Genomic DNA, 12,916 nt, shown 5'->3' with positions numbered 1-12,916 from the left:
TGTCAGTAAGAAAATGTCCAAATCTGCACTGGAGAAGTGAATGCTATTGTGTCATAAAAATACATGGATAATCCTCCCTGTGACAAATTAATGAACCTCATGATTCCACTACATATAGGCTGGTCTTGGCTATTTTGCTGTTGGCTTTTTTCCTGGTGCAGTCATCCCAGCTGATCTGGCACCTCTCTGCCAGATATATCTTAGGAACATTTGGGGTCATATCAAAGCATGGGGAGAGTTGCAAAAGCAAGCTGCAGTCTCTCGTAACCCTGGCCCGGAGACCCAAGTTGGTCCCACTAACAAGATTGTTCTTCAGGTGACACAACCGAGCCCTGTAGGGGGCACAAAATGCCAGCTAGTGTAGCTGCACAAGCTCCATTGCAAAATTCAGCTATGACCCACTACTTTCACCTGGGGGCTCAGCGGACAGGGCTGTGTCCACTGATTCGTATGTTGTGATGTGAAACAATGGTCTTGCGAGCCAGTACAAAAAACCTTTAAGGTTTGGGTACCCTTACTCATGCTGAGTAGTAACTTACTTTTTGTGTAGTCCCATTAAAATCACTGTAATTAAAGGTATCACAGTCCAGCCCACAGTAAATGATAGAATAAAAAGGGTCATGTTCCTCCCTGTTGCACAGAACTTCAGCTAGAGGGAATCCAACATGTGACAGAGAGTGAGAGCTGATTGGATTTTTTTTTAGCAAAACGTTTTTTATAAGCCCAGAAAAAACAACCATTTTAAAATAGAGTTTCTAGATGTGTTTGTGTGTTTGGTATTTTGCCCAGTGCTTGAGATGAAACTATCAATGAGCTATGGGTCAAAATGGTCTCAATCTGTTGAATTTTACCCAAGGTAGTTAGAATCATAGAATCATAGAATATCAGGGTTGGAAGGGACCTCAGGAGATCATCTAGTCCAACCCCCTGCCCAGAGCACTCACTAAATCTTTGGGGGACCCCAGCTGAGAATGGTATTTAAGAAAATGTACATTTTTACTCTGCATGTGCCAATACTGAAAAATGGCTAGAGGGTTTCTGTTCCTCCCATTTTATATGCTTTAAACTCAACTCTTGTAGAGGGTCTAAACTCTGAACAGTTAATCAGATTGCTTTGAAATTTGGTGTGGTTGGTGATGACGCTGGGTAGCGTAAGTGATGCAGATTTTGAATCATTTGCCTCTAGTTATAGGAGCCCCAAACCAGTTTCCTCCAGTTGCCTTGTATTGTTAAACTAATGAGTACTAATGAGTGGATGAATCACTGGCCTGTTGATTTCTGTGATTTCACCCTTCAATTAATGTGTCTGGATAAATTAATCTCCACCCAAGACAAAAGAAGTTTAGGACTAAGTGGTTTGAGGTTGTTACAACTTGTGAGTCACGGGTGGCCATTTTTTTGGGGTGGGGGAATGTAATCAAATCTTGGGGGGGGGAATATATGAGGGGATGCTTCCTGAGAGGGGAAGGGTACTAGGGGGTGGAGGAGTGAGGGAATAGGGTTGTGGGGGATTGAGGCTGCAGCCAGGGGAGGGGGATGGATGGTAGGGGAGGTGAAGAGACATGGCACCCCACCCCCCTCAGTTCTACCAATGCACCCAACCTGCCTTCATTCCACAGCTCTGCCAGGAAACTCCAGCCCCCTATACTCCATCCACCCTGCAGCCCCAGCTCTGCCATGTACCCCAACTCCTGTGCACTCCACAGCTCTGCCAGAATATTCCATCCTCACTATGCCCCCAGCTTTGCCAGTGAACCCCAACCTTCTAGCACCCCAACCACCCTGCAGCCTTAACCCTGCCAGTGCACCCCAACCCCCTACTCCCCCTGCTTTGCCAGTGCACCCCAATCTCTGTGCACTCCACAACTCTGCCAGTGCACCTCAACCACCTTGCACTCCAACCTTTCTGCACCCATAGCTCTGCCATTGCACCCCAACACTGCCTCCCAGTCTCCTGCACCCCAGTTCTGCCAGTGCAACCTAAATCCCTTGCACCCCAACCCCCTGCAATCCCAGGTGTGTCGGTACACCCCAACCCCATTGTACTTCCCAGCCCTGCTAGGGCACCACAACCACCCTATACCCCAACCTTCCTGCACCCCAGCATTATTCCCCGTAATATAGTTATCTTTGCTCCAGGCACTGGGTGTGATTTGAGTTATTGGGGGAGTGGGGGAAGTAAGGAAAATAGAAACATTTCTATACCAGTGAGTGAAGACTTCAAGGCCATTCCCTGCTTGTGGTAGGGAGCCCAAGGTATGGTCGTGTGGAGGGCCCAGGTTGGAGGGGGACATGTTGAATGGGTCTGGGGCATGGCTAGGGAGATGTGCAAAAGCAGGGCTAGTGGGAGGCAGCTTGTGTGCGTGTGTGTTGGGGGGGACTCTGGCTCACTATGCTAATTGCAGGACATACATACAACTGCCTAAATAACTCCTACCAACATTCTGCCCAATTGGATCTTCCTGTTTAATCTGTTGCTGATTCATGCAGCAATAGTGATTGTTAGTCTTCTGCAGGAACATGTGTACTGGGGCCCTAGTGTAGAATACTGAGACAACTGGAAAAGCTTTCCATAAGTAAACCCCATCTACCTACTGGGGTAATCCAAAACCTGTTGCTGGGGTGCCATAATTTTAATCAGAAATGGGACTTTTCCTGCTTCAGTGTAGGGGAGCCCCCTTTCCTTATTGTGTTGTCCTTCTGGAAACAATAGCCACAGTATGCCCTATACTGCCCATTATTCTTCAGACACATATGCTTTGTACTTAGACATGAGACAAGAACATTTCCTCCGAATTTAAGGTGAGCAAATTATTTTCTTGATTTCTTTCTGACTTGAAGGCTAGTATGAATCATAGAATCATAGAATATCAGGGTTGGAAGGGACCCCAGAAGGTCATCTAGTCCAACCCCCTGCTCAAAGCAGGACCAATTCCCAGTTAAATCATCCCAGCCAGGGCTTTGTCAAGCCTGACCTTAAAAACCTCTAAGGAAGGAGATTCTACCACCTCCCTAGGTAACGCATTCCAGTGTTTCACCACCCTCTTAGTGAAAAAGTTTTTCCTAATATCCAATCTAAACCTCCCCCACTGCAACTTGAGACCATTACTCCTCGTTCTGTCATCTGCTACCATTGAGAACAGTCTAGAGCCATCCTCTTTGGAACCCCCTTTCAGGTAGTTGAAAGCAGCTATCAAATCCCCCCTCATTCTTCTCTTCTGCAGGCTAAACAATCCCAGCTCCCTCAGCCTCTCCTCATAACTCATGTGTTCCAGTCCCCTAATCATTTTTGTTGCCCTTCGCTGGACTCTCTCCAATTTATCCACATCCTTCTTGAAGTGTGGGGCCCAAAACTGGACACAATACTCCAGATGAGGCCTCACCAATGTCGAATAGAGGGGAACGATCACGTCCCTCGATCTGCTCGCTATGCCCCTACTTATACATCCCAAAATGCCATTGGCCTTCTTGGCAACAAGGGCACACTGCTGACTCATATCCAGCTTCTCGTCCACTGTCACCCCTAGGTCCTTTTCTGCAGAACTGCTGCCTAGCCATTCGGTCCCTAGTCTGTAGCTGTGCATTGGGTTCTTCCGTCCTAAGTGCAGGACCCTGCACTTATCCTTATTGAACCTCATCAGATTCCTTTTGGCCCAATCTTCCAATTGGTCTAGGTCCTTCTGTATCCTATCCCTCCCCTCCAGAAGCCAAGAGATCCACTGTCCACAGCTTGATTGACCTGTATAAAACCTTGTTTGCCAATCGTAAATCATTGTTGGGTCTGTTGGTTGGAAATTTGTCATCAAAATAAGATATTTGACATCCGAGAGTATTTTTTTTAAACAGAGTCAGATATGTGCAGAGTTCAGCAGGGCTTCTGTACCAGGGAAGCTCTCTTTGAGTGATACATGGTCCTTGTCCTGCCCCTCTGAGCAGTGCTGAATTTCACCATTAAATTTTCCTGAAATTCCTCTTTTCACCCTACATTTTTCCAACCAGCTCTAAATTGAGACATGGATAGATCCTCAGCTGAATGCATACACTTATTGTAATGAAGTCACAACTTCCCTTGTATATATTATTCACCTATAATTTTGTTATCAGACATCAAGGCCTGATTGTCATAATTGTGTGACTAATTTATATTCAGAATTGCCAAGGTTATGCATGCAAATTAGGTATCTGAGTCTGCTAGTAGACATTGCACATAGTGGTAATTGCATATGGAAATTAGGTTTATAATTACACACAAATGTCTGTGTACACAGTTGTACATCTGCAGATATCCCTTTCAACGTCTACACACTCTCATATTACTGTGCACGAGCTCCAATTCTAAGGTGATAGGTACTAAAAAAGCCCTGAGGAAGATGGCAGATAAGTGAGAGAGAAATTTTCACTGGTGTCTCTTGCTACTTACTATCAGAAGAACATCATATGTAAAAATAAGAAGGTGCAAGGGCCTTTTTAATGCTTAAGAGCAAGGGAATCCAAGATTCTATTCTGGGCTCTGTCTGACCTCGAATAAGTAATTTAAAGGGAGACTCTAAACTTGCAATCACGCTTCTAATTTAAAATGTGGTGTTTGCTGATATTATCACAGGAGACACTTACTTAGGTTCTCCTAACACTTTCATTATAAAAGATTTTTGCAACCTTTTTTGAGAAGCTGTAACATCTCGTAATTTGCATCGACTCTCTGAAATTTGGCGAAGAGCACGTTTTCAGTCGACAGATGTCTCCTCCCATCCCATCCCCAGTCACACCCCTACTTAGACCCAGCACATGCCACCAGCAGCCAGTTTTTCACTTTGAGGGCAGTGCATGAGCCAGAAGTGTCTCACCTCAGTGCATGGATTGGTTCTCCCTGATTTCTCTCTCCTGCACCTACAACATGGCACCAGCGGCCCAGTCTTTCCCCTACAATAGTGGCCTATTTCTGCTGACACCTAATGTAGTTTAGTCCTATAGCTCAAGTGGTAGAAATCTATACTGTAGACTAGGAAATTCTGCTAGGAAATTACATTCAAAAATGTATGGTAAAAGAAAATGATTTAGGTTACAAAGTCAAGCAATTGAAAGTTAGGGAATGCCAGATTTACAGTTGCCAGTGCAACCTCAGTTCTGCTCCCTTGTGCATATGCATTATAATAAAGCCTAATTGCATGGTCACATACTGTTTTTTCAAGTCGGAGTCTTTAAACACACTGACCCTCAACTGTAAAATCAGTGTAATACTTATGTGACTTTCAGGGAGCTGTCAGGTTTGCTTTTTTGGAATGCACTGAAATTGATTGTAAAATATGATATAGTTACAAAATATTGTTTACATGTGCAGCACTCCTGGTGTTATATATATACTTCCTGATGTGGATGCCGATTGGTGTTTGTAGACACCAATATAACGTACAAACACACAAGCAGAGGTATGCGAAGTTGAAATGCTGGCATTCTTGCATCCAAAATTAGATGTTTTTGTGAAAATGTAATGCCTGTAGTATTCCTTTACTAATGAAAGGAGTTGCAGAAGCGTGACTTACAATATGCTCTAGTCTAGCGCATAGCTGTAGATGACTGGAAATCTGAAAAGGGAGAAACTGAATGTCTGGAGCTTTGTTTTTTCCGCCTAGAAACAATAATCATCATGGGTCAGATTCACTGAACAACACCTTATGCCATCAGTAATCCCACTGAAGTAATTTGGACTGCTCATGGAATATAGTATCACTCATTGTCATTATGGGTATTGGAATCTGGCTTTTTATAAAGTGCAATAGGCACAATAATAAATTTTGATTGTTTTAAAACAAACCCACCCTCAACTAGACATAGACTAACAGCTTGAAAAATTTATTCTTTGTTCCACCATTGAAAAGACTTTTAACTTCCTTTGGCGTAACTCCAGTTAGTGCAGTGTATCCATGAAACCCAGTATGGTAAAGATGTGCACTGCACATTAAAGAAACAATCATTTAAATGTTGTTGACTAAATTTTCTGGTGGATGGATAAACATAGTGTTGAAGTGCTACTGGCATTCTCAAACAACAAAGAGCAGATTGAAAACCAATGAAAGATAGAGAATACAAAGCATAGTTTAAAAAAACAACAACCCTTAATTAATTCAGTCCCTTTGCAGAATCACCTACTAGCATCTGCTCACTATGAGGCCAGAGGCAGAAAACATGGATTCATTAAAATTCATAGTGCATGAAATCCATTGTCAACATTTTACTGTTTTGTATAGCAAACAAATGTCAACATTATATTTATACATACTTCAACAGTGTATTTTTCAGCTCATATATATCTAACTATGAGGAGAGAAAATATTTGTTATTCTGATAGATCATATGCATTGATTTCTAGGTTAGAAATTATACTATTTATTGGTAATTGTAAATAATCTGTTTCTTGATGTATATTCATATGTGATAGTGTACATATATTGTCAGAAAGTTTTTACAGTATCCAATAGGCTGTGAAACACTCTGAGCTTTTGTAAACTATTGTGAAGCATTATTTTATAGCAAAGTTCTTTTTTAATTTAATTACTGTTTGTGGAACAGTAATCTGCTTCCAAGGGCAAAAATTCAATTGGGATTCTTAATTGCTTATTTTAATCCAGTTGATTTATTAAAAGATAAAAGCTCAGAACCTTGACCCTCCTGTACAAAGTTGGTATTGCCAGTTTCCAGGAGATTCCACCAGTCTGGGGCACAAGAGGCAGCTATGACAGCTGTGCGCTGCTCCATCACCACCTCTGCCAGGTCTGTGAGAGAGGGGGTGTGGCTGCTACAGCTAGTTGAAATTTTCTTGTCAAAATAATTGTTTTGACAAAAGATGGATTTATGACCAAATCAAAAATGTTCACAGAAAATGTTAATTTAGCTTTAATTTTTCCATTTTTCAAGACAATCTGAAAAGCAGTTTTTTTTTTAGTAATCCTTTTCATGACATTAGGCTGGGGACGATATCCATTGAACCTAATTGGAACCTTGACTTCACTGGGCTTTGAATCAGGGCTATAGACAGTTTAGAGTACGCAGGAGGGTGTTCTGAATTATGCTAGGAACAAAGAATCAGCCCCAGAATTGTGGTTGAAAAGCTGGCAATGTAGTTTGCTGTCAATATAAGCTTAAATTTCCAAGGATTTTAAAATTTGTATTTGGTTACAGTATAAAAAAGTTCAATGCATTTATTGAATGTTTGAGTATTTTATTCACATCATTTTATTATTACTTTAAAAATTTCAGTGCAATACAAATGTATTAAAGGTCAGTGGTACTTTGCTTTATTTTAGAAACATAATTACTACTTTGTTTCATTTGGCTTTGTGTTTTTGAAAATGTCCAATTACAAACATTGCTTGGCCATATAGAAATGTAGGTGTTCCCCTACTGGATCAGATATCCATTTATTTAGTTCTTTCTCTAGTTAATCTAGTTCTTTATCTAGTTCTAGAAATGCCATAAAGCCAAATGTACTGTCAAGGTTTCCCCCAAGACATGGCTTCCTTCTCCAGTCTTTCCCCACTCGCCCGAACTTGTGATTTTCTTTATTCAAATTATTAATTATATCTATGTAGCAAGTAGGAAAGAATTTCATTAAAATTATTATTACTATTATAATACAGATATTTATTGGTGTTAGTTTAAATTAATTATCTGGTATTGGAGGCAAAAGCACCATTTCACTATCTAGGCTGTACTGGGTTTTATGCTGTCACTGCTTATTTAGATAAACAAGGCTTTGCCTTTTGGCTATTCAAAATATTGAAGTGTGTGAACCACATTTAGAAGAATGTAATTTAGTAAAACGTTTCCACGGTATGCATCCGATGAAGTGAGCTGTAGCTCACGAAAGCTTATGCTCAAATAAATTGGTTAGTCTCTAAGGTGCCACAAGTACTCCTTTTCTTTTTGCGAATACAGACTAACACGGCTGCTACTCTGAAACCACATTTAGAAGGTCACTATTAACATTAAACTACACTCATTGTTTTGGAAAACTAGCCTCTTCTTGTGGCAAAAACGTATGCCTCAAAATTGGCTGGAGCGGAGATGTAAATTTTTTACCTCTAATTTACTAGAGTTTAACAAAATAGAAAGTATTCTGCTTCCAATAAACTACAATATACTTTTATTTTACAAAAAAAGTTGCATTATAGAGAATTGTTTAAGAGAGTGACTCGTACTATGTGATACTACATACAACTTCTTTTTATAGCAGCATGGTTCATGACACTGTTTGTGTCAGTTTGTATGTCAATCTTTTCATTATAAACCTAGAAGACTTAATTCCCTGATATGAAAACATTGTTTTTAGAGAGAAAAATCAAGTGAATTAGTTGTTTGGTTATAAAAATGGGATCATTCCATGTCTGGCAATTTACAGTTTCTCTCAAAAATTGCCAACCGTTTTTTTTAATGTCCAATATGTCTGGAACATATTCTGGCCTTATTATTATACCCTTGTTGTGGTGTTATACTATTGCTGAATGTAATATTTATGAAAGGGGACAGAATTTTGTCAGTTCCAGAAAATGAAGTGTGTTTAGTTAGTAAACCAATATTATAGCATGGGTAGTGGCAGTGCAAGCTTCCTGAATCGCTCTGTGGGAGTAATTTTACCCCAAGCTCTCTGCACGATTCAAGTCCCACTTAATGCCTCAAAACAGGGTTAAATGGGACATAGGCAATCCATAGGTTTGACGCTAACCCTCTGCACAGGGGTGAATTTGATGATGTAAGTATGTCTCATCCCTGGTGTAGAAGAATTGTTTTATCAGCCATAATATTGCATTGGAGTTCGTTTAAGAACCTTCAAAGCAGCTATGTTAAGGCTCAAGAAGTGATAGATACACCTAAACAGAAAACAAAGTGAAAATTGATTAAATGGCTGAGCATAAGAGTTTATTCCTGCCAAAAAAATATCCTCTGAAGCCTCTAGTACCGGCCACAGAATTACTGCCCCAATATCCCTGCTGTAACTCAGTGGAGTTACACCAAGAATGAATTTTGCTTATGAATTAGTGTGAATAGTCATTTTTGCTGAAACCACATAGAGGATTCTGGGGTATAAGGTCAAAGAGAAAACAAATGGGTAGTCTATGGTTCAGGATCAAGTCATACTTTAAATTCTCCCTAACATCTTCCTGCAGAAGTGAGGACCATCTGTTGATTCCTTTCTCCCACAGTGATTGGTTTATACACTTTTATGTTTTAAATTCCGGAGACTTTCTTTTAAAACAAAATGAAATGGAAAGAAAGCTAAAATTCTTCTTCTTGGAGCCCAGAATCTGGCTCTGTTAACATGAGGCTTTTGTGAGCTCGCACAAGCACCCTTCAACTCATAAGCATCCTTTCCTAATTCTCCTTTCCCGCTATTATTGTCTATGGTACTTGCTCATTTCAATCCATGCCAGGTTTGGTGGACTCCATATAGCTTGAGAACTGGACAATTTTGCAGCTTCTTTTATAATGTAGCTTTTTATTGAAATCCCATCCAGATATCGACTTACACAAATCAGGTTAATAACACAAATTTCTAATTTGTGCATTAATCTTGGACTTCTAATTTCTCTTGTCATAACAGTCCCGTTTGCATTTGACTAACAGAACTAAGAATATCAAATAACAAAACATGTCTATCCGCCTCCTCATATATCCAATCCACAATACCCTTTACTCCTAAAGTTATTGCTAATATTTGTTTTTATTGAGGATAGATGGATCCTATTAGATGTGGATTTTTTTCTTGGTTTCATTATTTTTGTTGGAACATCCACTGGGAATATGTTGAGGCTCCCTCTGCCTAAACAGGCTAGGAATTGTGTGCTATAAATTGTTGAGAACTGTCTCAGTGTTGACAGCTGGCTGTCCAGTGATTCAGGATTGTGATTTGGATATGTATGAGAAAAATAATTGAACAGGTAAGTAACAAAATTGTTCCCTTTTATCACAGATTTACTTTAATCTGTATTTTATCATTAATGTTATATAGGTATATTAAAATACCCTAAATCGTCAGTCAATGACCTCTATAAAATGTATTAACATGTATATTGAATTTCTTAGAATATTGCTTTTACAACCTGTTTTTTTCATGTTTCAGCACTTCAGGGAACACCTCAACAAACTTTTTGCAAAAGGAATTGGAATGCTGGATATAGCTTTAAATGAGGCTTTCAACATTCTCAGTGATGTAAGTTTGCACCTTTCTTTAAGCATTGGCATTGATGCTCCTCCCCCCCATTAAGTTAATTGCCAAAAATGAACTTTCATTTTAATACCTAGCTAATAAATCATGACCGGCTCCTGCTCAAAGTCCCCACCCCCCTTAGGATTATGATGATAAGAGAGGTGCTTCATGAGCTAGCCTACAGTGTAATACTTGAAAATTGCCCATATCCAATAAACGTGGCAGATCTATCACACACACACACAAACACACACACACACACACACACATATATATATTGTCAAGATTATTTAAGTGGCTGTTTATTCACATTAGACCAGCGATTTTCAAAGGTCGAGTCGCAACCCAATACTGGGTCGCAGCATGTAAGGCACTTGGTCACTCTGGTCAGCACCACCGACCGGAACGTTAAAAGTCCCGTCGGCAGTGCTGCCTAGCTAAGGCAGGCTAGTGCCTACTTGTTCTGATACCACGCTGCGTCCTGGAAGCAGCCAGCAGCAGGTCTGGCTTCTAGGCAGGGGGACCATGGGGCTCCACGTGCTGCCCCCGCCCTGAGCAGCAGCTCCACACTCCCATTGGCTGGTTCGCTAAGAAAACAAGTGTGAATATTCATGATTTTGAATTCAAAATTCCATTTGAGAATATTTTCAAATTTGTCAGAAAATATGCCTTACAGTGAATAATTTTAAGAAGTTTAATTCAATAGATTATCAAAAGAGCCTGTAAGAGATGAGCTGATCATGGTTCATAAATACTTCATAGCGAGCAGTAGAGGGCCCTTCAGTCTAGCGGACAAAGGTATATACAATGGTGGGAAGCTGAAGCAAATATATTCCACTGCCGCATTGTCCACTCAAACAGTATGGGATTAATTCTCTGATACAGAACATGCCAAACATGGTTATAGGAGAAGCTGCATGAAGAATGAGCAACTCTAGCCTGTTTGTAGAGTTTATTAAAAGCCCCAATGTGGACACAGAATATAATATCAGAAACCTGATGTGCCACGGTACATATCAGCTATTGTATGCACAAAACACATCCTAGATTAGCCCTCCAAATCCACATACACTGGAAAAAATATTGATTCCAGTGATCAAGATAACCTGAGGTCCTAGGTGTTTGTATTAAAATGTGTAAGGCACTTAGACAATACAGAACTGAGTGTAGTATAAAGCCTACTTAAAAACCTAGTTACGTAAATAGATAGCAGAGAGAATGAACTGAAATCATGTCCCAGTGAGCTGTAACCATGGTGAGTGAGAATCATTGGGAAGGCAGTGATGGAACATGCTACATGTACCTTCAGATCTGACTCTGAAGAGTAATGTCTTCCTCCATTTATAATATAAAAATGGAGGTAATAGCTTCATATATTTTTACTTTACATATTTATAATATGATTTAGTTGGGGTTAGTCCTGCTTTGAGCAGGGGGTTGGACTAGATGACCTCCTGAGGTCTCTTCCAACCCTGATCTTCCAAGATTCTGTGAACACAGAAATATGTCTGTTATATACATATAAAGAAAAGGCGTACTTGTGGCACCTTAGAGACTAACCAATTTATTTGAGCGCAAGCTTTCATGAGCTACAGCTCACTTCATCCGATGAAGTGAGCTGTAGCTCACGAAAGCTTATGCTCAAATAAATTGGTTAGTCTCTAAGGTGCCACAAGTACGCCTTTTCTTTTTGCGAATACAGACTAACACGGCTGTTACTCTGAAACCTGTCTTTATACATATACTCACTTTATGCTCTCTTACAAGTGTGCTTTTAAACAGCTTTGTTCAGAAGGATGCTACTTAATCTCCCTTAGAAGGGGACTTTAAACTATTTTCTACTTCATCTACAGTATGTGACCTTTAAGGGGTAGAAATCTGTTCCTGTACATTACAGGTTAGTTAGGGGTGTCTCACTCTCACAAAAGCTATTTATCACACAAATAGGCTATTGAGATTCTGGCTGGGTTTTTAGGATGGTTCAGAGGTTACAGTAATTAAACTCAGTTAATTTTGTCTCACAATTACCTGCATTTCAGTTTCAGTATTTGCCTAGTTTGTTAATACTAATGTCTTTGAAGTTGAAGGTGTTGATAGTAGTGTCTTTGAAAACCACATTTAAATCCACTCCCAAGTTCTTTCCAACCATTGATTTATGCAGTATTCATTAGTTGCTGCAAGAATACCGATGTGCTTGGTACAGTAGTTAGCACCTACTATGTCATGTGACAACTGCAATTATCTCTTTTGGTGATGAATGCAATCTTTGCAGTGATTACCTCTTTAAAAAATCATAGCCAATTAAATAAAATTCTGTGACATTTCAAAGACTTAATCACAACTAAATGCTCTAAATGTCAGGATGCATTGAAATTTTCACTGCTAACTGATGAATCACTGAGTTAATTGTAGTTCATCATAAGGCCCTTGTCATTGTTATTATTATGGAAAACACTTTCATCACTCTTGCTATTCAATAAAAATAAAGTTCTAGACAAATATGAGGAGATATTACTCATCAAAGCATTTGAATTTAATCGCATTCTTCAAAATATTCAAACAGCAGGATTACCACGTAGAATAATGTAGATGTAGACAGAGAATAGTAATGTTTTAAAATAAATATATGAAGACATCCCACCTTCACCATTCTTTAGATATTCTAATATACTTTGCCCTTTTTTCCATAATTTAGTTAGGATAATTTAAAAAGAG

The 12,916-nt window shown here is 39.7% G+C and overlaps 1 protein-coding gene across 5 annotated transcripts in view; it reads left to right on the top strand.

The window, feature by feature from the left end:
- CACNA2D3 (calcium voltage-gated channel auxiliary subunit alpha2delta 3) overlaps positions 1-12,916 on the top strand; it is a 724,110-nt gene that overhangs the window by 361,468 nt on the left and 349,726 nt on the right. For all 5 annotated transcript variants that reach the window (XR_013636032.1, XM_078853616.1, XM_078853615.1 and 2 more), the window contains one exon: positions 10,115-10,204. Coding sequence is in view for 4 of the 5 variants with exons in the window: in XM_078853616.1 (XP_078709742.1) it covers positions 10,115-10,204 (90 nt within the window). In the remaining variant the exon portion in view is untranslated. The remainder of the gene's footprint in view (positions 1-10,114; positions 10,205-12,916) is intronic.

Source organism: Lepidochelys kempii, chromosome 7 (assembly GCF_965140285.1).
Source record: "Lepidochelys kempii isolate rLepKem1 chromosome 7, rLepKem1.hap1, whole genome shotgun sequence".
NCBI lineage: Eukaryota > Metazoa > Chordata > Testudines > Cheloniidae > Lepidochelys > Lepidochelys kempii.
This window is presented reverse-complemented; position numbering and strand designations above follow the sequence as displayed.